Below are 23,855 nucleotides of genomic sequence, written 5' to 3'. Positions count from 1 at the left end.
TGAAGGAGAGGCATAACCTGCCCCCTCTATGACCCTATCTTCCTAGTAACCATCAGACCTCATTATACACCCTCTTATTACCCAGGGAAGCTCCTGCTTATGGGGACCAGTTACCTGGGAGAACTCAGTATTCTGGGCCTAGTCTGGCTCAGTAGAGAGTACTGACTACCCACTGAGGCAGCCCCCTTGAATCAAATTCAGGGTTGGCCCAATTCCCAAGTTCTAGTTCCCTAAAGGTAACCCAGAAGCTGGGAGCAAGTGTGGAAAGACCCCTCCAGACCCCTTGCCAGTATTTGCTCCTGCTTCAGCAGAACAGGCCCTTTTGCAGCAGCCATAGGCCTTCTTCCACCCCAACCAGATGGCCTCCAGCTTGGCCCAGATGCCATTTGTCAATGTCCTTGCAAACACGTGGCGCCCAGAAAACAAGACAGGAAGCTTGGCCAGGACCACCCTCAGCAGGAGGGCTGTGGGGATATCCCATTCAGTGTAGCTCAGCAAAAACCGCTCCCATCTTCCAGCCAATCTACCTCTAAGAATACAGCCTCAGCTTGCTTGAGCCTTTTGGCTGCCACCCCTCACCACCGTCTCAAAGCACACGGACGCGCCTGTGGTCAGGCTGGCGACGGCAAGGCGCCCCTCACGTGTCTGCAGGCAGCCTGCCCTCCACCGCTGTCCGGCAGCTGGCCAGGCACAGGCAGTTTGCTTGTAGTTCATCAGTGGGTCTCTGTTCCCATCCTGCACTACTCTAAGTCTGGGCCCAAGCTGGTACTCGCAGGTGGGCCAGCTTTGTGCTGGGCCATCTTAGAGGACAAGATCCCTGAAGGCACGTTCTAGCCCTTGTCACCCACCCAGTGACCTGGAACTACTGTAAGTTCACTTCCACACCAGGGTATAACGAAGCCACCCACAGTGAGTAATGCGTAAGGCTAGAAGGTACTATGCAGTTTTGGGAAGCATGGGAAGTGAGCTTCTCACAGAAGACCCTGCATGTTCTCCCACTCCATACAGTATGAGAATACCCCTCCCGTGGGGCAGGGGAGGGAGGGTAGCTTGACCACTGTCTCTCCCCTCTACCCTAGGGAGCATACTCAGGGATGCTCATTTCCGTTGTGTCAATGCCTCCGGCAGCAGGTGGCTGGAGACCTGAGCCCTCCCCAGGGCCCCCACCACCCCTGCTGCCCAAACCTGGAAAGGACAACCAGAGACTTCAGAAGCTACTGAGAAAAGCTGCTCGGAAGAAGATGGTGGGCACGACTCCCACTTCACCGGGGGCCTTTCGTACCTCCCTGTCCCCCGTGAGTGAGGCCAGCCATGACCTGGAGCCCACAGTCCTGCCTCCTGCTGAAGCCCCTCACACGGTGACTCCCTTACCCCGCTCCCCACACACCCCCGTTATTCATCACGTGGCCTCACCCCTGCAGAAATCCACTTTCTCTTTCAGCCTTCCCCAGCAAAGGTCTCTGGCCACTCATTTCAAGGCACCTCCTAGTCTTGACGCTCCAGCTCTAGAAACTGCTGGGCCCTGCGGTGGCTTTGCCCATGTATCTGCCCCTACAGCAAGTGGTACCCACATTACCCAAGTGCATATCCGGCTGTCACCATCCTTGCATACTGGGACTTCTGAGTCCCCCAGGATGGGCCTGGATGGAGATAAAGGCCTGTGTCCTTCTAACACCCAGTCTGTCATCCCAGTAGCACACATTCGCCCACTGCCCTCTGGGGTTCAGACAGCCAGTCCTGAGCCTGAGGAGGCCCCTGTAATGAGGCCACCACCCAGCTTTCAGGCCTCAGTATCCAGAGAAGCTGGTGCTAGGGTGGTGGTGCCCATAGCCCCTACATACCGCTCACCTGGGCCCTCACCTTATAGCCCAGCTCCTGTAGCTCCTGAAGCAGAACGTCTGGAGGAGCTACCTATAGCCAGGCCTGCTATGGAGCCCAAGCATGTCTCCAGCCTCCCTGAAGCCTCGGGTCCCTCAGGCCTCCACCCATCCCCTGTTCCCAAAGTTTCACCCAAGCCCTGCCTTAGTGGCTGGACACGTCTAAAGAAGCAGCTCATGGAGGAGCCAGAAGAGCCTACGTTTCCAGAGTTGAAGCAGAGCCTAGAGCCCACGCAGCCAGAGAGGTCAGCCCCTGTGGGCCCACAGCCCCCTGCCTCCCGGGCCTCCAGGATGTGGGATGCAGTGCTGTACCGCATGTCACTGGCTGAGTCCCATAGAGGCCACCCTGTGGGGCCTGAGGATGGGGGTCGCCCCCTGGCCTGCCTCAGCCGCCTGCCTTTTCTGTGTCGACCTCGCTTCAATGCCCGGAAGCTACAGGAGGTTGCCAGGCCCCCTCCTACCCTCCACCCCATTCTGGAGCTGCATTCCCGGCCCAAGAATTTCAATCGGACAGCAGCAGGTTGGAGGCTGCAGTGATACAGACAGAATGGCCTCTGGGACTCTGGACTGGGGTTGATGGAGATTGGTTGAGACTGAGGATACAGAGAGAGGCCCTCAATCCTCACAAGTGAACACAATGGGTCAGGAGGGTGCATGGCCAGCAGCTGGGCACTGCCTGCTGAAAGTAGCCTATTGGATGGACACAGATCAGTTGGTGGGAGCAGAAATGGAAAGTGAGAGAGGGGAATGAAGCTGGGAACATGTGGCTGGAGGCAGTTTGGGGTTGTGGAGGAGAATCCAGGATACAGAATGTTTATGGATGGTGGGGGCCTGACCTCAGGACCAGGGTTCATGATAGGGAGTTAGGCCTAGTGCAAGAGGGATTTGATGAGGGGTATTCAGATGTCCACAGGATTGGACAGTGGAGGAAGAATTTTCTGTGGTCCCATGTGCATCCTTTCAGATGTATTGCCACCAAGTGCTTATTGGGTAGGACTGTACTGAGGGAAGGGCTTGGTGAAAATCACAGCCAAGTTTCAAAGTTTGGGTAAGGATGGGTTAAGCCAGAGGGCTACAGAGAATCAGGGTCTAGGCACTAGATAAACCTCTAAGATCTGCCAGACTCTAGTAGAATGTCATCTGTGAGAGGAGGGACCCAGAGGAGCCAGGAGAGGCTTCCCATCACAGCCACCATAACAGGATTCAGAAGGGGTTGAGCTGGCAGCCCATCCTGGGATGTGGTGGGTGTTATGACTGGATGGAACCACAAATAAATGTATGTATATACATACAGACATCACGTTGTGTTCTCAAACGGGACAGGAAAAGCAGCAGAGTTCCCAGAGGCCTTCAGCTGGGCAAGGGGCCCAAGCTAAGGTCTCAGTTTCTTTACTATATAGCAATCCATACTCTTAGAGGCTGTGCCACACCCACTTTCTCCAGTGCTGGCCTATGATGAACCTCACTGGATATGGTAGAAGTTCCTAAATAGAATTTTGAGTTTCCTATGGATAGTATTAGGCCAACCTGATCCTGCTTGAAGGGACAGAGCCAGGAAGACAACTGGTAGCCAGACAAAAGATATGGCAACTCTAAGGCCAAGCCTTCAGCTTTCAAGACCTGAGATATAGTCAATCAGGGCCTATCCATGTCCCCAGGAAGACCCATGTCATTCTCTGGTCCTTGGACTCACCAAGATGCATACATGGTCTATGGCGCCGAGCCCTCATCCACAAGCACTTTTTCATACTTCCCATGTCCAGTGGCCACAAACTTGTACCTCTTTCCAGATGGAGTGCTCTGTTAGGTGAGAACTAAGTGTCAAGGAGATAGCTATAAAAGGGAGATACTGCTGCCTCTGGAAATCTTTGAGGATGGCAACAGCAGCCATCTTTGTTCACTATCAGCCTGTGCCTATCACAGAGAGACATACTTACCTTGATGGTGGATGAGATCTTGGAGCCTTCTTTCTGTTCCCACAGGCTTTTCTTGCTCATGTCTCCAGCTACAATATCCTGGGGGCAAACACAGGGTCTGTCACAGGAAAGATACTGGTCACAAGGCCTTTTCTTCTGCCTGGTGTTCCCTGGCTAGAAGATGGAGGACCTACCTACCTCACTTTTGGCAGGGAGGAAAGGAGAAGCATAGTGGTTGTTTGTCAGGACAACATGGATTTTCCTTGTGCCCTGAAGCCTGTCCACCTACACTTCACCTTGGCTATCCTGGTTTTGTTTTTCCAAAGGCCCCCTCACCCCCCGAGCCCCATGATGGCTGACTTTCCATGCTCAGCCTTCCCAGTTTGGCCTGCCTGGGTAGGAATCATACCTGGCAAGAGGATGTCTTGGAAGCAGACTGATTCTGCACCTCTCCTGTCTCCCAAAGAGTCTTGGTACTGGCCACGGCCTTGCTGGGCAGCTCTATGGAGGGCTGGCGGGACAGCTTGGGAGTTCGGCCAGCAGACTGCAGAGGAGACAGAGCCCCGAGACAGTCAGCATGGTAGACATCAGCAGCCCTTGTTCATCTTTGCATTTGCTGGAGGTGGGGATTCTGGACAGATAGCTATCCTTCGTTTGATGCCTCATGAGCTACCCCTCAGTTCAGCTTCATGCTACACGTCTTGGGGATGGAGGAGCATTAGTTGGATGGAGTATGTGAGTTAGATGAAGAAAGGGTGTTGGTTGTACAGAAGAATGTGGGCTTGATGGAGGAGGACTCACAATGGGATAAAGGAAGAGTATGTAGAGGAATGCTGCCTGAATGGGGTGGTGCAGATTTGTGGAGGAGTGCTGGTTGAGTAGAGAGACACTGATTGGATGGAGGGGTACTAGGTAGGAAAAGAGATACTGATTGGATGGAGGAGTGTTGCTTAGGTGGAGGGGTATAAAATGAAGAAAAGTCCTGATAGAGGGGTACAGGTTAGATGGAGGGATGTTGTTTAAGGAAGTGGTTTTTGTTGGACTGAGGGCATATTGGCTGCAGAATGGAGTGTTGTACAGTGGGAGGGGCACAGGCCGAATGGGGTAGATGACAGGACAGAGGAAGGCCTGTTGTAATGTGAGAGACCCAGGGTTTATGGAAGAGGCAGTGTGAGCAGATGGAAGGATACTGGTTGAGTAGTGAGAGGGATATGATGGGATGGAGTGAGTTGCTTAGGTAGTATGGGAGAGGGAGGATGGATAATGGCGTATTAAAGAGGAGGTTTGGCTTCAGAGAGCTGAGTATACTTCACCTCAGTGGCCTGGGTGTACTGTTGCAGGCGCTCATCGATCGTGGAAATGGGCAGTGTTGGCTGGGACTTCTTCACACTGTTGCTGGGGGTAGAAGAAAGGATAAGCCTTACGTTTCCCTCCAAGGTCCTCCCAGACCACCCAAAGCTCCTCTCAGAACACCACATCCCCTGAGCAGGACCCACAGCCACTCTCCCAGCCTGTCTTTGAGAATGCCAGAGAGCAGGTAGACACACCTCTTCTGTATGGAACGGTTCAGGGACTCCGTCCTTTCGGCCAGCTATAGAGGGTACACAGAGGTGTGAGTCATGGATAGCCACATCAGGTCCATGTTCCAATCCCAGTGAGTCTACCCACTGACCCAACCCCATTTCCATATCACAGGGGTTTGCCGCTGCAGCAGGGGATGAGGAAAACATGAACAGTGAGCAAGGGAATGTTCCGGCTTCACCTACTTTGGTGGTGGGGCTCAGGGGAGGTGAACTCAGTTCAACAGTGTCTTCCAAGGCCAAAGGGCTGGGGGTCCTGGCCTGATGACTTGTTATGTGCTAGGGATAACACAGGGATAAGAAACACAGGCAGCACAGATGACCCCTCCCTGCACCCTTCTGCCCCACCCAGGGCCTGTTGGAGCAGCGGTCTTCCCCTCCAGGGGCCTCAGTCCTGGTCTGGCCCTGACATGCCACAGCTCTGGAATCCCTGACTGCAGGGAAGAATCTCTTGGTCATGGAGGAGGAACTTGCCCAGAGGGTCACCAGCTTCACCATCCTCCAAGAATGTGTCCTGGAAGGACTCAAGTACAGGGTTGGGGGTGATGTCTCTTCTAAGCCAGTCTGTGAGACCACAGCACCCATGGAGTATCACAGACCCAGGCTTTTAGAGAGATCTCACCTCTTCTGCCCCACCAGAACTCCCAACAGTATCCTCTGGGTTTGGCTCCCCATGGCTCAGGTTCAACTCCTCCAGGTGGACATCGGCTTGGTGAGACCTGTGGGAGAAAAGGAAGACAAAGACAATTGTGGAGAACCATTTGTTGCTTGGTTCTAGGCTATTTTCTAGTTCCAAGGCTCTAGAGTGTCTTCTGTAAAATGGGGACAGTCCAATGAGTTGGCATGCAGGGCTCTTAAGACCCTAGCTATTAAAAAAAAAAAGTTGGTTTTCACATTTATTTATTTATTTACTTATTTATTTAAAGAGACACAGGGGTGTCAAAGGACAACTTGAGGGAAGTCAGTGCTCTCCTTCCACCATGTGGGTCCTGGGCATCTAACCCAGGGTGTTAGGCTTAGTGTCAAGCGCTTCCACCCACCGAACATCTTACAGGCCCAGCCACAGCACTCTCGTAAAAGGATATATAGAGCTCTGTTCAAAGCTAGCACTGTCTTCTATTGCCTCTGTACCAAGAGGTCCTATAAGGCCCCTTTGAAGACATTAGCTACTCACTCTATAGGGCCACCCAAGCACTGAAGCTGGATGCCCCCTGCAGCCCCGAATCTGGGCAAGGCCAGCTTCTAGGGGCTTTTACCCTGCCCATATACGGACAAATGGGTCAGCAGAACTTAACATTGAGGAGAGACCACTGGGGGCCCAGGCCCAGAGTATTTGGGGTGCTGGGTCAGTAGATGGAAGATGCCAGGGAAGAGTCGGCATTACTGAGGCTAGGGGCTTTTGGAAGGGGCAGCTATCCAATGGGTGGCCGGGCGTGACTCTGCATTTGAGCAGCTCTGAACCTGGAGGAGAGGATAGTAAATTCTTGTATTTTCCATGATGTCAGGCCCCTTGGTGTACGTGCCAGCCAAAACCCAAACCCACCGCCCAAGGTGGGCTGGAGTCGGAGCCAGCAGCAGCCACACAGAGGGGCCATTCAAGAGCTGGCGTGGCCAGGCAGCCAGGCGGATTTGAGAGCAGGGTGGAGGCCACAACACCAGGGTTCTGCTGGAAGATCTAAAGTGCCCCCTGCTGTTGATCAGGAGAAGAGAGTGAGCTGAGGGCAGAGCTGTAGCTGCCTGCCTAGAAATCCAGAACATGCAGAAAGCACATAGGCACAAAGGGGGGAAATTGAGGCTGGTGATGGGCAAACCCAGGATAGCTGGCAGTGGGCAGGCTCAGAGCCAGGGCCCCAAAAAGAGAGATGCATTTTGGAGTGCAGAGGACGATTGTAAGCTGAAACTGAAGTTCATTAAACGAGAAAGAGTTGAGCAGTTGCTCCTGCTGGCCCAGGGGCCTCCGAGGGGCCAGGAAGGGCTGGATTGCTGAGGGAAAGACAGCTCAGCCTTTGGCTCTGGCCCACTCATGGAAATGGGGCCCTGGCCTCCAATTCTGGGGCTCCTTAGCAGGGTCAGGGACCCTCTCTGCCTAGGCCTGGTGGAATAGGCAGATTTATCCTCACACCTGGTCCTGAACTGGGGGGAAGGCAAGGTGAGACTTCATCAGCAGCCCCTCATCTGCAGACCCAAGGGGGCTTTGGACCCCCATTTGTCCTGATTTAGACAGGCACACACATCCACACATCTGGAAAATGTGTCCCCTGGGCCGCCTCATAGGCTCACATCTGGAAGTACCTGCTCCCCTTCGTGGGAATGGAGTTCAGCCAGGCTGGGGAGGGTGGGCGGGCGTGGGCTGCAAGCGCCTACATTACGTAAGTGGGCTGCAGCTGTGTGCTGATGTGGCGCCCCCCCCAGTTGGCCACAGCTGGTCAGGATGGGGCCCCCAGCCCTGGGGAACCCAGGAATGCAATATCCTCATTGCTCTCTCCCTGTAGCCCCCTCACTGGCCATCCTGCCATCTCTCTTTCTTTCTTCCTACCTCCCTACCTACTTCATACTCTCGGAGTATTTTGGGGGGCTTTTGGGGAAGGGTGGGCAGAAAGGAATTGTCTAGGTCCAAGCTGGGGTCAGAGAGAGTCAGCGCCTCATCCAGCCTGGTCCACACTTGCCTCTCCTCTGTTTGTTTCTCCTCTGTACTCTCACTTTGAGAGAGCTCAGTTCCCTCTTCAGTCCCCTCGTTCCCACAGAATTGCTGCTGTGGCTCTGACTTTTGGGACCAGTCACCAAACCCCTCATCTTCATCCAGTTCAGAGGACTTCAGGCTGGGGCTGAAAGAGCAGGGAAAGAGGGGGTTAGGAAAAGACCTTCATGCTACAGCTTATGTTCATTCCCTTGTCTCTTCCTTTAGACCCTGACTCCCAGTGTAAGAGCAACCATCTGCTTCAGTGGTGGCTCTCCATGGCTAGGTTTTGTCTCCTTGTGGTCTGAGAATCACCCAGGGTAGGGCTGTGCCTTCCCAAAGTAGCCTATAGCTTCACAAGAATAGAGTTGTGCTTTCCCTATCTGTCAAGGGTTCCCCAAAGGCAGAGCTATGACTTCACCATCAGTCTAAGGGTCCCTGAGAGCAGGGCTATGGTTCTACCAACAGTCTAGGGCTCCATGAGAGCAGGGCTATGGTTCTACCATCAGTCTAGAGCTCCATGAGAGCAGGGCTATGGTTCTACCAACAGTCTAGGGGTCCCTGAGGGCAGGGCTATGGTTCTACCATCAGTCTAGAGCTCTGTGAGAGCAGGGCTATGCTTCTACCAACAGTCTAGAACTCCCTGAGGTAAGGGTTATGGTTCTGCCATTAGTCTAGGGCTCCCTGAGGGCAGGGCTATGGCTCCACCATCAGTCTAGAGCTCTCTGAGGGCAGAGCTGTGGTTCTACAATCAGTCTAGAGTTCTCTGAGGTCAGGGCTATGGTTCTACCATCAGTCTAAAGCTCCATGAGGGCAGAGCTGTGGTTCTACAATCAGTCTAGAGTTCTCTGAGGTCAGGGCTATGGTTCTACCATCAGTCTAAAGCTCCATGAGGGCAGAGCTGTGGTTCTACAATCAGTCTAGAGTTCTCTGAGGTCAGGGCTATGCTTCTACCACCAGTCTAAAGCTCCATAAGGGCAGAGCTGTGGTTCTACCATCAGTCTAGGGTTCCCTGAGGGCAGGTCTAAGGTTCTACCATCAGTCTAGGGCTCCCTGAGGGCAGAGCTATGGTTCCACCAACAGTTTGGGATTCCACGAGAACACAGCTATGGCTCTACTATCAGTCTGGGGCCCCCTGAGTCCAGGCTATGCATCCTTCATTACTCTATGACTTCTTGAGAGCAAAGCTATGCCTCTTTCTTCAGTGGAAGGCTCTCTGAGAATAGAGCTATACCTCCACCATCAGTCTAGGGCTCCTTGAAGGTCAGGCTATTCTGCTCAGATTAGTTTAGGTCTATCCAAGAGCATAACTTTGCCTCCTTTTTCAAGCCAGGGCTCCCCAAAGACAAGGCTATGCTTTCTTCAACAGACTAGGGCTCCCTGAGAGCAGAGCTGTGTTTCCTTCACCAATCTATGACTCTACAAAAGCAGGGCTCTGCCTCCTCCTTCAGTCTAGGGCTCCACAAGAGAGGGTTGTACTTTCCCCCATCCATCGAGGGTTCCTTGAGGTTTCTGTTACTCTCAGGCTGGTCCTCACAGCCTTTCCCAAGCTACAGGGTAAGCTACTGAGTAAGAAGGAGTTGGGGGCTAGCAAGGACCCAGTAACTGAAGACCTTGCTGAGAGTCCATGACCCCTGCAGCACCCCACCCCGCCCAAAGCTGCTGACTCCGAGAAAATGGAACAAAACAGGGCCAGGAGGAAGGGGAGAGTTATTGGAAAAACAGCCCAGCCCAGCCGCGGAGGCCTCCTGGGCCTGAGGAGGAAACGAGCCGGCCCGTGGCCGCCAACTTGGACGTGGCCTCCGTGAGTCACTGGCAGCCAGGAGTTTGGGCGGGGGGCTCGGGGGCCAGGGCCTCATGGCTGGGGTCAGCACCAGTCCAAGCCAGGGCTGGGGCCATTCAGGGTGTCCAGAGCCTGAGTCAGGGCCCCTGGAGGCTGTTTGGGAGGGGGAGGCCTCACATAGCTCTGTGGACCCTTTGGCCAGTCAGCAGCCCACAGATGGTGTTTACTGGAGGTTGTAATGACCCTTGTCCCAAGAGCTGATCCCTTCCTCTAATTCCTACACTGTGGATCCAAGACCAAGGCCTGACCCCCAGTATATGCTTCTGCCCAGGTCCTGTGTGGCAGTAAATAGTGGTCTAGGACCCAGCAGCTTACGGTGCCTGCTGTCTTGGCTGTTCCAGAGAATGACCACCTTCATCTTCATCTTCATCTTTGTTGTGGTCCTGCAGCTGCCTCTCTCGCTCCCGTTGACGCTGCTCACGGGCAGCCTCTTCTTTGTCTTCTTCTCTCCACTGAGTCGTGAGCCTGGAGGGGCAGACACAGAGACAGTCATACCGTGAGTGACATGAGATGGTAATGGACAAGCCTTGCTGTTGGCTAGTGAGGGAAGGCCCCTGAACCAATCTGCAGGCCTCAGTTTACTCTAAAGATGAAGGCTGTGCAAAGCACTTTTAAAAGTGCCTCTGGCCAAGAAGGTGATCCCAGGGCTCTGTACACACAGGTGACCCTCTGGGAAAGGAAGAGACATCAGTGTCCACACAGGCTTCAGGCAACCCAGTGTTGGAGCTGGTGACCAACTGTCCTGTCCTGCTGGCTGCCTCCTATGACAGAACAGGGTTGCCTTGTTCCATGTGGGGACCAAGAAAAGCTTTGGTAAAGGTGACAGGGAGTCCAGAGAGAGAGCCTAGGCCATGGATACTAGTCAGATAGCTATCCCTACAGTCCCCATCTGGAAGCCCCTGCCTCCCAAGAATGGCATGTTGGGAGACTGATGTTACCACACGTCCCCCAAGTGTGGAGACAGATCAGGCTTACTTTGTCTTCCTACCAGCCCCTTCTCTCTACTGTGCACTTAGGGACCTTAGAGCGCCCCACCCTCACCCTAGGGTCCTCTGTGGAGAGTCTCTCTGGGTTGTTTTGAAGGTGGGGAAACTGAGGCAGGCAGTATCTGCAGCTCCCAGAGCATGCTGGCACTCAGGCTCCTCAGAATCTCTCTCCCTAGGCCAGGGGACAGTCAGAGATCAGGCTAGACTGGGTCTAGAGGATCTGGAGACCCTACACAGCAAATCTGTGTTGCTGGTGTCTAGTGGATACCCCAGGCCTTGGCCACTGCCCCCTTCCTTCACCATACCACCATAGCACCTCCCTCCCCCAGGCTGCCCAGGAGCTGAGAGGAAATGTGTCCTTGTGCCCAGGCCCAAGGTGCCTGAGCCTCTCAGAGTTGTGTCTCCCTTCTGGGGTCTCTGTGCTTCCCGGGCAGTGTCCGCCGAATGACCCCACATCCCGCTCCCCTCTGGGCCTCAGTCCCCTGGCCAGGAAGCCCTGCCAGCACATGATCTAATCTCTCCAGGTCTCCCCTAAGCCTCTCAGACGAAAGCCAGGCCTCTCCACAGGCTCCAAGCTGAGGTTCACTCCTCCCTCATCCCCCCCCCACCTCCCGCCCCGCCAGCCACATGGGACTCCAGCCACGCAAGCTGCCTGCCTGCTCCTACCTCGCACCCCCAAGCCGAGCTGCCTGCCTCAGCCTCAGAAGGGCCTTCAACTTCCAGCCTGAGAAAGCCCCTTAATTCCCTACACCTGGCTCCCATCACCAGCAGATGCCGAGGGCCTCCTGGTTCCCTCCACGGCCTCAGCCAATGTGGGGCCGCTTTTGGCCCCTCTCCACCTGGTGAAGTACAGCTCTGTGTGCTGGGGGCTTTGGGTCACTCCTTGCACACACACATTTACCAGCAGCCCCCACAAAATGTCAGGGCAGAGTGGATGGGGAGAAGAGGACTCCCCACTCTGCCTGCTTCAGAGGCAGCCCATAAGGAGATACCCTCCTGGTGGGTGAGATACCCTCCTGGTGGGTTTGTTATTGCTTTCTGAGCCTATGTACGTGCAGGGTAGCTGTACATCTGTTTGAGCCTATGTGCAAAGCTCTCGTGTGTACAAGCCCTCTGAGACTGGGGCACAGGACTCAGCTCTGCGCTGGGAGTGTGGCTATCCTGAGTAGGGGGTCTCACTCTGAATGGGACCAGAGTCTTGCCCCATCTACCAAGTGCAATCTCCCTGCAAAGCTCATTGGGCTCAGGGCCCCTTGTGGGTACTTCACTCTTGGAGCACAGGATCCAAGCTACCACAGCCTGTCACCATCACACAAAGCCTGAAGAAGGGGGCTGCGGGGCTGGGGCTTGAAATGAATATAGGGACGAATACAGGGACCCAAACACAGATCTCTCCTGAGCAGGGTGTACACACACACATACACATCTCCTGTGGCCACATAGGCACTCACACACAGGCCCTCAGCGCACGTGCTCACACATGAGTACACAGGGTCATCCTCAAACATGTGCAGGCAAGGGCAGGGAACAGGGGATCACACACACAGCAGGTCCCGTCCCCTCCCAAGCTCCCTCAGGGGGCCGCCCCTGCCTCACTATTTACTGTTTTCCTAACCATCACCCCGACAACGTGGTGCCGGCCTGAGCCTGGGACTGGCAGGAGGCCAAAGTGTATTTTCTGGGAACATCCTTTGTGGGACCCACCCCCTTCCAAAGTTACCCTAACTTAGCCCTTTCCTGAACAAAGTCTTGGGGACAGTGGGGGTGCAGGATAGGGGTCTACTGGTATCACCCCCTCCAGCCCCTTGCTGGAGAGAAGCTTGTTCCAGCGCCTGACCCTGCTCTGAGGCTGACGAGGCCTGGGGCCCCTTTCCCCTGCCTCTTCCCTCCTGCCTGCCTCAAGCAATGAGTAATGCGCCCCCTCCCCATGACCTCACCCCGTCACTATTCCACAGCTGGGCTCCGTTCTGGGAACTGGAAGGGGGTGGCTCTCCTGGGGTGGGGTGGGGTGGGGGCCTCTGGCCTGGGAAAGGCGCCCCCCGGCCAGCGGCCCAGACCCCTTGGCACGTTCTTCGGAGCTGTCAAGACTCTGGCGATGGCCGCCCCGCCCGTGGCCCTGGCCCCGCGCAGCTGCAAGGGATTTGGCGTTCCCGTACAAACGCAATCAGGCCATTTCCTGAGTCTGTTCTGGCTCTGGGGCCCAGGGCTCAGCCTAGGGGCTGGGGAGTGGGGCCCTGTCCCCCCACATCCTGCCCACACTGTCACAGGGCTTACCACAGGCTGGGAATGGGGTTGGAGCTGGGCCTGGGGCTGGGGCCCCACCCAGGTGCACCAGAGTGTACAGAACAGACCCCCCCACTCCCATCCCACACTGAGAGGGGCTCTTTCACTCAAGGCAGTTGCCCCTGCCCTCTGCACCCCTACTCAGTGTCTTGTCCCTCTACATCCTCTGCGCTCCTACCCCCTCCCCTGCTGCCTAGACCCTGCTAAGAGCCCAGCAATGTCTAGCCTGGGTCCAGCCCTCCCAGCTACCCACCCTCTTTGTCCTCCCAAGGATAGCTCCAGAAGGTTGGCAGGCTTCAGTCCCTGTTGCAATTCTGCCCCCTGCAGGATGCCCATGTGACTGGCCCTTCCAGCCTGCTTGAACCCAAAGGTCAGTACCTGTACTGTTCCTATGCTCCCCAGAGGACACTAGAAAGGACTGGGGAGAGGGATCGTGTAAGACTATCCCAGGTGACCTTCTCCTTCAGGATATAGGGACCCCCTCTCACCACTGTCTCCTGGGTACCATGGGACTGGAAGTAGTGAGGAGCCTGGGGGCAGCCACAAGAAATGGTTGAATTGACTCTAAGGGATCACCAGGCTCTCTTACCCACAGGGGAGTAGCTTCCCCAGGGCCCATCAGTGGTGCACTTGACCTGCCAGTGGCATAGTCCTGGGGAGAAGGGACAGAACAAGGAAAAACCTCCTGTTTCAGGCTCCCAAAGACAGGGGCAGACCTCTGAAGCTGGAACTCAGGGTCAGTCTTGAGCGATCACTGTAGGCCACTACCCATGTCCCACACTTCCGAGCACCAGTCCCTGTGTGCTATCTGCAGGACCCATTTGACTGTTGGCTGCAGGGGTCCCATTCCCCATGGAAAATCTACAAAGGGGTGTGGGTGCACAAACGCTCAATTGCCACCCACCTCTGGGAATAGTCCTGGAGGTGGGTGTGTGGAGCCAGCTCAGAGTGCAGAGCCCCTGGTCAGTAGGTGGGGCAGGCAGGAGAGTTCAAGTCACCTCTTTGAGGCTAAGTTGAGGAGAAAAGAACCTGGGCCCCCTCCCTGGACACTTGGCTCTGGTCCAGGACTCCCTCCATCATCTTTCTAGCCAAGCAAGGACACGGTGGGTTACTCTTTTCTTATTGTCAGGGCCAATGATGGGGGTCTGAGGATGAGGGTGGTGGGGGTTATTTCACTGGACAAGACCCTGTCTCCACTGCCCAGAAAAGCACTGCAATAAGTCTGTTAAAGGGGGAGGGCATGATCTTGACCACAGTTATAAAGGATGAGTGAGAGCTTTAGGCCAGAGAGAAAGAGAGCAACACGAAGAAGAATGTACAAGGAGCCTGTAGACCTCAGAGGGACTCTGTGACCCACAGGGTGGCCCCTACGGGTGTGAGTTGATCCCACACCCAGGAAGCTCTGGTTCTGGGAACTGTGAGGGGGGGGAAGGATGGGGGAGAGGAATGAAGGCCAGAGGAAGTAGGAGGGAACAGCCAAGTCTGTGCCATGATGGGAATGGGAGACAGGGAAGTGGCCTTCAGAACAACCCGGTGTCTGTGACATGTGCAGCAAGGCCTGGGCCTCAGCTGGGAGAGACGCTGGATGAAGCCCGGGTCTGCAGCATGGGATGAGAGGGCCCCTGCAGACAGTCAGGACTACGTTATGGCTGCTGGAGGCCCTCTCTAAGGGTTCCTGAAGCAACAGCCTGAGAAGGCCAGAGGTAGCCCAAAGGAGCTGAGATATGGCACAGGGAAGGCTGGATTGATTGGCTGCCTGGTACCCAGGTCTTCCCACCTCAGGGCACTGCCCAGGTCAATGTTCTGTCCACTGCCGGCAGCATATACACCCAGGAAAGGAGGGAAAAAATCACCCCTCAGTGCCAATGGCTAAGATTCTCAGGCTGCTGCCCTTGGTCACAGGTAGCCTGGACAGCCATGCTTGCCTATGGGATCTATTCTTTCCACTTTTAAGAATCAAGCTCTCTATTCTGTGCTGAGTTCTTTGTCTTCCCTACCCTCAGGACACACAAGCGGCCTGAATTCTTGGGAGTTGGTTAGTGTTATCTGTGCAAGGGATAGCTCTGAAGGCTCATGGTAGCCAAGCCTAAGGGGCGGGCCTTGGGAAGATTAAAAAGTGAAGATTGGTTGGCTGGGGATATGGGAATCACAGAAGGTTCTGGGCAGGGAGAGGAGATGCTTGGAGCTAGGAAGCTCTGGCTGTCTCAAGGGTAAAAGGCAGATGAGGGAAGATACAGTAAGTGGGGAGTTAATTGCTGTCATTGGGGCAGCCCAGCATAAGGGCCTTGGCATGGGATGTCACATGGAGAAAGCTGCAGAATCAGGATGAACATAGCTCCTTCCTGTCTTAAGGAAAAGAAGGGATCAAGCTAGCAAGTGGGAGGGCAATGTGGAAGTGAACTGGGGGAAGCCTATGGGTGCATGTCCCAGTCCCAGGGAACACGGACAGGGGTTTAGGTGGGATCTCAGCTCTGGAAGGGAGAGAGAAATGAAGGAACTCCCCTATACACATAGCCTCTACGTCAGACTCCAGGCCCAGCCTGGGGTTCTAGGATTTAGACATCCTGCAGAGGGCCTCAGAGAAGGCTGTGGACTCCAGCTTTCTCCTTCCCACTGGAAGGAGGCACTGTCCACCCTAAGTGGGCCTGCTGACTGCCACTCTTGGTACCCTTTGAATGCAAAAGGCTCTGGGGTGGGTGGGGCTCGTGAGGAACTGTCTTTATGAGCTGACCCAGAACCGCCCACTTCTTCCTGTGACAAGTAAGGCCATGTGTCTCCATCATAACCTTGCTGTCCCCACAGGCCATATTCCACCCCCACCCCCCGATTTTGCTTTTATTTTCATGGGGCAGCATATTGAATCGGACGACATCTAGTTGTGTTCACCCAGGATCCCCGAATCTGCAGTCTTCCCAGCTGGCCTCTGCCTGGAGTTCAGCGCCAAGGCCTCTTAGAGAAGGCCATCCTGCCTGTCAGGCCTGTCAGACCACAGTATCAGGCCATGCTCCCTCGGAGTCCTCCCGGCCTCCTCCTCTGCCTTTGTCCCACCGACCCCTCTTGACTGCTGGATCCAAACTCCACCCAGCAGAACAGGGAAGAGATGTCCCTCTTTTTTTTTTTTTTTTTGCAGTTGAGGAGTGGGAAAATGGAGGCTGTAACCGGGACTTCACCACCAGCAAGGGGAGTCAGAGAGACCAAGGCTTCATTCTGTCACCGTCATTGGCTCTGAAGGCCTGGTAATCTGTTCCTGCTCAACAACACCCCAATATCTACTATCTGCTCTACTGCTCCACACTAGCTGCATTTGTCTTTCTAAGACCATGGCACCCCCTTATCCTCCCATAGACCACTTCCCCCTTTCTTTCTTAAGCATTCCCTTGCCCGCCGGGGCCAACTATGGTAAGCTCTCCACCGCCTCAGTGCATCCTAGTAGTGCTGAGAGGCCAGCCCTGGCCCTTTGGTGTAGATCAAGGGCCACAGAACCATCCACAGGCGCTTTCAGGCACACGGGGCAGCAGGCGGGGACATTCAACTGACACAGCATACTTAAGGCAAGGTACCATCGCCCATGCTGCCCTGGTGACATGATGGTGGAAGTGGCTGCTGCAGAGTGGTCAGGGCCTCAAACAAACACACAGGCATCCGGGAGACATCTCCAGAAGACACCATGGTTTGGGGGATCTGGAGAGGGGAAGGTGTCCAGTGGCAAAGCTGGTTCCCTTCCAGAGTGTTCCCATCTTCCCATCCTCAGTACAGAGGCACATTCTCCTGTCCCTATGCCCCTCAGTCCAGGAACATCCTACACCATCTTGTTGCAGCTCCCTGGCCCCTGAGGGCCTTAGATGGAAAGGGGTTGGGGTGGGGGTGTTCTTGTATCTTCTTCCATCCATCCTTACCCCACAATCTGGGGCTACCCATTTCATACCTTGCCACCTGTACACTCCTTCCTGGGGTGATGCACACTCAGAAGAGACAGGCAACATCTCTCCCCTGGGGTGAAGAAGGGGTGAACCTTGGAGCCATACCTCAGGAAGGGGTATCTATCTAGGGGCCACAAAACCCTTTGGAAGAGCCTGGCTGAGTCAGATGTGGTCCACACCTGTCCATCACACCACCCAAGCTGCCTAAGCAGCCCCCCTAAATCTGCATTTGAAAAAAGTGTCAGACAGTCAGAGACTGTGGCTTCCTCAGAGGCGTCTACAGCTGGGATTTGCAGAGCCCCACTTTGAGCTCTTGAGGCTGGAAAAATGGAGATGCTGCAGGGCCCCTCTATCCTACACCTCCCTTGGAGGCTGTGTCAGTGTTCTGCCATCAAAATCGGGTCTAGACCCAAGCTGGCTGTCCCACTAATAAGCCCATCCCCTCCCCTGGGTTTGGGAACCCTACCTCTTATGACGTGCTTCCTGGTCAGTCCATTGCTGGCAGCTTCCTCATTCAGGACTCCTAACTCAAACGTCTCTAGCCCAATCTGACCAGTCCCACCTGACCCTCAGGGCCTAGGGGTGGACACCAGGGCCTAGACCGCTACTTCTTGTCATAAAGGCGGCTTGTGCTGGCCTGAGCTTGCTTTCTGCTTTCACTGGCTCTACACACTCCATGTCACTGACCAGAATTGTCACACAGCTGGGGCCAACTGCACAGCAGCCATGAGACCTCCCTGGTGCCTGAGCTCTGCTGCTAAGAGATGTCTTCTTGCCGGCCCACTCATCACCAAGCTCCCAGTGAGGACTGGGCTCAGAGACTGTGGCTTGCAACAGCAGACGGCCCTGGCAGAATGCTCACAGGGCTCACGAGGCAAGACTCTGGCACACTCCTTGACACGAGACGGTGGCTGGCACTGGCTAGAGACTGCCATCCCCTCCTTTTTCCTCCCTGGCTGGCTGTACCCAGATCCACCTCGCCCCGAAGGCCTGGCTACAGCTTTCCTAATGGATGCTGCTCAAATTCCTCATCCTTCATCTGGTCACAGGTTTACACATTGTCTAACTTGGCTGCCCACCTGGGCAGATTCATGGCAGATGACAGTGTGTGGCCAAGTCATGCCCCCAAGCCATCATCCTATGCCTGGCCCTAAGCCTCCTGTGTGCCTCAATTTTTTTGCCTCCCTGAGGAGCTAGACAAGTAGCTGGGCACTCACTGATTGCTTTCAACATGTATCTGCTCCTTGATCCAGGAACACCCTGCCTGGCCCTGTGGCCACATCTAAGCTCTGGGTGCTACCCAACCACTTAGGAGGGACTGATCATTTCTGGGGTGCTGAGGGAGGAAGAGGTCTATCCCAGCTCAGCCCCTTTCAACCTGCAGCCTGATATATCCCTCAAAGCTGAACCGAGCTGCTGCACGAAACCGGAAAGGGCAATCAATCCCCCATGGGCTGTGAGAGACTCACACATCCCTGGGGAGGTCACATCAGCTGAGGCCAGTGGGATGTGCGCTGGCCCTCTGAGCCCATTTCCTGGCCAATGCCTAGAGACAAACTGAGCAGCCATATTTGAGGGAGAGAGGCAGGCACACTGGTTCTCACTGTGTCCCCACCACGCATGCTGTGGCTCAGAAGTGCAGCATCCTAGACCTGTGAGTGACAGGGTGACCCCTCATCCTCTGTGAGTTAAATGTGAGGAGACAAGGCAGCAACAGGGGTAGAGAAGCAGGACTCAGTCAGGAGGTGGTTGTTCAGGGGGACACCGCCTCCTCCCTTCCCACAGTTCTTCCTCCTTCCATCTGTCCTTTACCTTCTCTTGCTGGCTTGAAAGCTTCTTCCCACCATCACCTTTATCCTTTCCCTTTCAATACCAACCACCCCCTGCCCAGGTCAGCTAAGTGGGGACTACAGAGAAGCTACCCTCCCTCCATTGCTGGCTAGGAACCCCTCATCACCCCAGCTCCATGTATCTTGTTCTTTTCCTCCCTCTTTGCTCTTTCTTCTTCCTTTTCTCCTTTCCTACCTGGTAGGACACATTCTCTCAATTCTTTCAAAGCCCCTGGGAGCATCCAATGTGCTATTCCCCTGGCACCATCATCTCCAGGCCCTCTTCCTCCCGGAGTGCCATTACCAGCTAGCCTCAGCATGTCCCCTGTCCTGGGTGGATAGTAGCAGACCCTCATAGCCACATTTCTGCTCCTTGGGACAGCAACCTGCACAACCAGATCTGTGGGCTGAGGGCCAGGTCTGGTCCCAGAGCCCGAGAACCTTTCTCTACCCACCCAAGGGGTTCTAACCTCATCTACCACCTAAAGCCCCCCTGCCTATCCATAGCCACTTGTCCACTTCAGCCCCCGTGCCCACCTGAAGTCCTTTGCCCTCCTGCAGCCCATGTGCCCACCTGTCCTCTGGAGACCTTGGGGGTCCATCCTGGCATTGTTCTCTGGAGAGATGCTCTGGGCCTGTAGCAGTGTCCTTGCAGGCTTGGGATCCTTCAGCTATCCTGAGGGTCCCAAGAACCCCTGGGTGTCGCCTCTTGACTCCAGCAGAAGCATGGGGTGGGTGAGTCTCTGGGTGCCTTGGCGCCCTGGTTGCTGCTTGCCGCCTGATCTACCCAGCTCTGACGCACCGGCTGGGACTGGAACCGGAACCTCAGTCCTCTGGGCTCTGGCCCTGACACCCTGCCCAGGGGGCTGGGCCACTTGGTCCCTGTACCCCCTGCTGCTGGCTCGGCCAGGCTCCAGGCAGGACAGGCTCTGGCAGACAGACCACCCGGCCCGCAGGGGTGCCGCCCACCGGCCACCCGGCCTGCCAGGGTGGGGCAGCCCCACCCTCGGGATCTCGGCCTCCAATGGGCCCGTGGAGCCACGCCTCCCTGGACACTGTGGTTGGAGGCCTGGCTTCCCCTCCCCCCACTGGGCCACCCAGCAGACTGCCAGCCCCATCTACTACCCTCTGCCACACTGGGATCCCCAGAATCCCAGAGGGCCACATGTTGGGGTGGGAGCCTGCCTGAAGAGACTTACACCCCAGGGGAGCCGTAGACAGATGCCGTGCTATCTGCTGGCTGGTGGGTGCTGGGACTGATGAGACAGAGGCTCATACCACCCAAGGGAGCCTTGGTTGGTGATGCCTGCCAAGGTGATTCTTGGCTCAGTCTCTTAGGATAGCATCAACCCAAGGTGTTCCTGACCAGCCCAGATGCTCTTAAATCTAGGCCACCCCAGGAGGAGAGGGGATACGGCAGAACCAGGTAGCCAGCTGAAAGCCCAGGTGACTCTCTTTAACCCTGGCCTGACCTATGGTGGACATGGGAGGACCCTTGCTCTCCTGGGGGCAGGAAGTGGGTATGCAAATCCCTAGCACAGGGGAGTAGGAGTAAGCCCAGAGTCTAGCCAGTGACATGTTAAGCCTCCAATTCACACCCAGACTCAGACAAGAAGACTTAGAGGGACGTGCCATCTATTTTCCCACTAGTCTATAAAACTGTTTCTTATGAACTTAGGCTGGATTCACTGTGCACCTTGGCCTCTGATGACATACAGCAACTGCCCCAGAGCTTGTCTGGAGGAACTGGAGGACTCCGCTACCACGTGTGGTGAGAGAGCCTTGAATTCTTGGGGAAAGATCTGAGCAAAGGCAATGGATGGTAGGAGATACGTTCACCATTACCTGCTGGGTGACCTTAAGCAAGTCACTTGACCTCTCTAAGCCTACTTTTCCCATCACCTATCCTCCAGGGATGTTGGATGCTATAGACATGTGGACAAAGGATCAGGGGTGGAGGGTATTGTAGTACTAGGTAGCAGTGTGCATATGTCTGCACATATGTGTATCAGTGCACATGAGGGGTGTGTGGCTACAGTTCAATCACAGGACCGGGCCCTCAAAGATGCACAGCTTACTGTATATCTACCTCAGGCATCACCCATGTCATCTACTGTGGACCCACTCCACAGTATGACAGATCTCCATCATCACCCACAAGGGATAATCTGCTGGATCTACTCTCCCACTTCATCAGAGATCACTAAGACATACCAGGAACCTGCCTTCCTGTTCTGTCTGCTGGTTAACCATTGTAGGCCTTGGTCTCTGGGTCTCCTCCCATCTTTCTTCAGCTCAACACTGTGAATGGTGCTGAGCCTAACCCCTGCCCAAGATCTTGCCTTGTCTATAGCTTTAGTGGCCCCATTGCCCTTCCTTTGGGCTAGCAGGACATGAGTCTGGTGCTAGGTCTTGTGGCTCTTTCTGTCACCCGACAGCCACCAGGGTGCTGGAATCAGTTTCCTGCTCGTTATGTGGTACTGGCGAGTTGATAAGATTGATCAAAAGTGCTCCTAAATTCCCAGGAAACAGGACACCATGAGGGATAGTAGCAATGGAGGATATATCTCAGCCTGGACAAGAGGGACATCCAGAGTGAGGAGGCTGTGCATGAGGACTCCGAGCAGTCTGAGCTAACCCTGGAAGACTGGCATGAGGCATGGCTATGGTACTGTCTGGGGGCTAGGGTGGTGGGTTAGGGCTGGTCCTAACCTTGGATGCCAGCTGGGACCATGATAGGTCTAGGACTTGGAGGTAGCTGTCTCCTGGCATCTGCCCACCACCATCTGTGCCCTGTCTCACCACTGAGAGCCAGGGCCAAAACACACAGAAATATGAAACAATGCCAGCCCCACCCTTCAGGAGCATGGGGTTTAAGCAGCCATGAAAGTGGGTCAGGGAACTGGCCACCAGATGAGCAGAGGAGCAGAGCCTTCCTGGCTAGGGAGACCATGACAGGCTGCCCGGAGGAGGCGGCACTGCAGCAGAGCCTTAAAGCTGGAAGAGGGAGGAAGAGGAAGGGCACAGCAGGTAGCTCAGAGAACAGCAATGAGCTCTTAATTATTGGAAGTGCCTGAGTTTGTAGGGCCTGGGCCCATTGCTCTCCTCTCACACATACTTTACATAGGAGAAAACAGGCTGAGTGAAGCCTCTCAAAGGCCTGAGGTCCAGTGGCCAGAGTCAGGATTCCTAAAGGCTCCAGTACCTCCCACTCCCGGGACTATCAGGCCCGTGGTTTCTGGGGCCTATGGCTGTGGGTCCAATCTCATTTGTAAAGTGAAGGGTGTCTGGCTAGTTCCCCTGGACAGCAAGAAGACATGGCAGTGGGGGCTCAGCGGCTACTCTGAGGATACATTCTCTGTGGGTCCTGGGGACACGCAGGGCTGATGGGAGGAAGAAGTGCAGCTGCCTGGCTGGCCAATATGATGGTTTTATGCTGGGCCTCAGTATCTTCCCATAGGTGTGCATAGGCAGCCCGGCTCAGCCTACGGGCCACATATCTGCCAGTCAGGGTGTAGGGGGGTACCACTGTCGGCAAGGGCGCCGCGGGCACCATGCCTGGGCTGGGAGGGACCTACCTCAGGAGCTTCTCCAGGCCCCGTTTGCTAGCATTTCTCCTCAGGAGTGCGGGGCCATTCATGCTGTGGGCCTGCCCGCGACGACGCTGGTGACCTGGCCTGACCCTGGCCCTGGGGACTCAGCCTGCAGCTTCAAAGACTCGTGGTGCTGTGGCCCAGCACCTCTGTTCTCCTCTCCCTTCTTTGCCTTCTCTTTCCCCCTTTCCTTCTTTCTTTTCCTCTTCTCTCCCCTGCCCTGCCCTCTCTCTTCTCCTTGTCCCTCTCTTTGTGTTCTTGTCCCTGCCCCCCCTCCCCCTGTCAGTCTGTCTGGTCTCTCTGGCTCTGAAACCCCTTCCCTGTCTCCTCTGCCTGTCTGTCTGAAGGATGTCTGTCTGTCTGTCTCAGCCCCTCCAGCCCCTGGGGGCGGGGGTCTGGGGCAGGCTCCCAGATGGCAGCCCCAGGCCCTTCCACTGTCCCTGGACCCTGTCTCTGTGGGTCTCTCCCCTCTCCTTTCTCAGGACGATTAGCAGCTGCTTTTCTTTTGTCCCCCAGCCCCCTTCTCCGCCCCCTCGGTCTCCTCCACCTCCACCACCTCCTCCTCCTTCCGAGACTAGTAAAAATGTCAGAGAGAAACCCTCCCAGCCCCGCAGTGTGGGGGCTTGGCTGGACCTCCACACCCGCTTGTGGGCAGCATGGTGGTATGCCCCCCTCAGACCATCTTGGCAGCTTCTGCCACTTCCCACCTCTCTGCCTACCACTTCACTCTGGGTGCCTGGCCCACAGGTCACCTCCCCATCCTCAGAGCCTCTTGGCCATCTCTGCCTGCCTGCTGGTCCCTGCTCTGAGTCCTGCTCTCCCTGACCCCTGGTTCTCTCCTCCCAGATCTGGGCCTCAGCTGCCCTGACCTGGCTAACTGCCCCTCCTTGCCCTTTTCTACTCCTCTGGCGTTTTCATCCCTATCTCAGTCTCCCTCCTACCTTCCCTCCCCCATTCCTTTCCCTCCCTTCTTTTTCTCCCTCATTCCCCTCCCTTTTCTCCCTCCCTCTGGGTCTTCAGTTTCCCTCTGTTTATTCCCAGCTCTCTGCTCTTGTATAACCTCCAGGGGAGGCTGGGCACCCCAGGAATCTTCCCAGGTCACCTAGTTGGGAAGCTACTGCCCTCCCCAGAACCTCAGGCTACATTCAGAGCAGGGAGGTAGAGACACCACAGAGAGCATCTTCCTCGTGTAGGAAGCCAGAGTCCCCAGGGTCATGGCGGGTACCAGGGTGGTCGGTGCCCTCACCAGCCAGCCCCCTACCCTATCCTCTGGCTCAAACCCAGGGACAAGCAGCCCAGCCCATTGTTTTTCTGGTTGGGCTTAGTCACTGTGACTCACTGGAGAACATTG

General features: G+C 55.5%; 2 protein-coding genes across 3 annotated transcripts in view; one reads left to right on the top strand and one right to left on the bottom strand.

The window, feature by feature from the left end:
* Nucleotides 1-23,855, bottom strand: part of Lsp1 (lymphocyte specific protein 1) — a 32,440-nt gene that overhangs the window by 412 nt on the left and 8,173 nt on the right. The window contains exons 1-10 of one of the 2 annotated variants that reach the window (XM_021633493.2): nucleotides 22,490-23,029; nucleotides 10,209-10,358; nucleotides 8,040-8,198; nucleotides 5,996-6,092; nucleotides 5,560-5,652; nucleotides 5,341-5,384; nucleotides 5,107-5,188; nucleotides 4,203-4,337; nucleotides 3,815-3,892; nucleotides 3,571-3,677 (exon numbers count right to left, since the gene is read on the bottom strand). In XM_021633493.2, the coding sequence (XP_021489168.1) occupies nucleotides 3,588-3,677; nucleotides 3,815-3,892; nucleotides 4,203-4,337; nucleotides 5,107-5,188; nucleotides 5,341-5,384; nucleotides 5,560-5,652; nucleotides 5,996-6,092; nucleotides 8,040-8,198; nucleotides 10,209-10,358; nucleotides 22,490-22,551 (990 nt within the window). In that variant the 5' untranslated portion in view covers nucleotides 22,552-23,029 and the 3' untranslated portion in view covers nucleotides 3,571-3,587. Of the gene's footprint in view, nucleotides 1-3,570; nucleotides 3,678-3,814; nucleotides 3,893-4,202; nucleotides 4,338-5,106; nucleotides 5,189-5,340; nucleotides 5,385-5,559; nucleotides 5,653-5,995; nucleotides 6,093-8,039; nucleotides 8,199-10,208; nucleotides 10,359-22,489; nucleotides 23,030-23,855 lie in introns of those variants that run through there. The other variant, XM_021633484.2, reaches the window with a different exon arrangement.
* Nucleotides 1,095-2,461, top strand: Prr33 (proline rich 33). The gene has a single exon (XM_021633298.2). It carries the CDS (start codon nucleotides 1,095-1,097, stop codon nucleotides 2,412-2,414), a length of 1,320 nt encoding a protein of 439 aa, XP_021488973.2. The 3' UTR covers nucleotides 2,415-2,461.

This window comes from Meriones unguiculatus, chromosome 1 (assembly GCF_030254825.1).
Source record: "Meriones unguiculatus strain TT.TT164.6M chromosome 1, Bangor_MerUng_6.1, whole genome shotgun sequence".
NCBI classification, from domain to species: domain Eukaryota; kingdom Metazoa; phylum Chordata; class Mammalia; order Rodentia; family Muridae; genus Meriones; species Meriones unguiculatus.
This window is presented reverse-complemented; position numbering and strand designations above follow the sequence as displayed.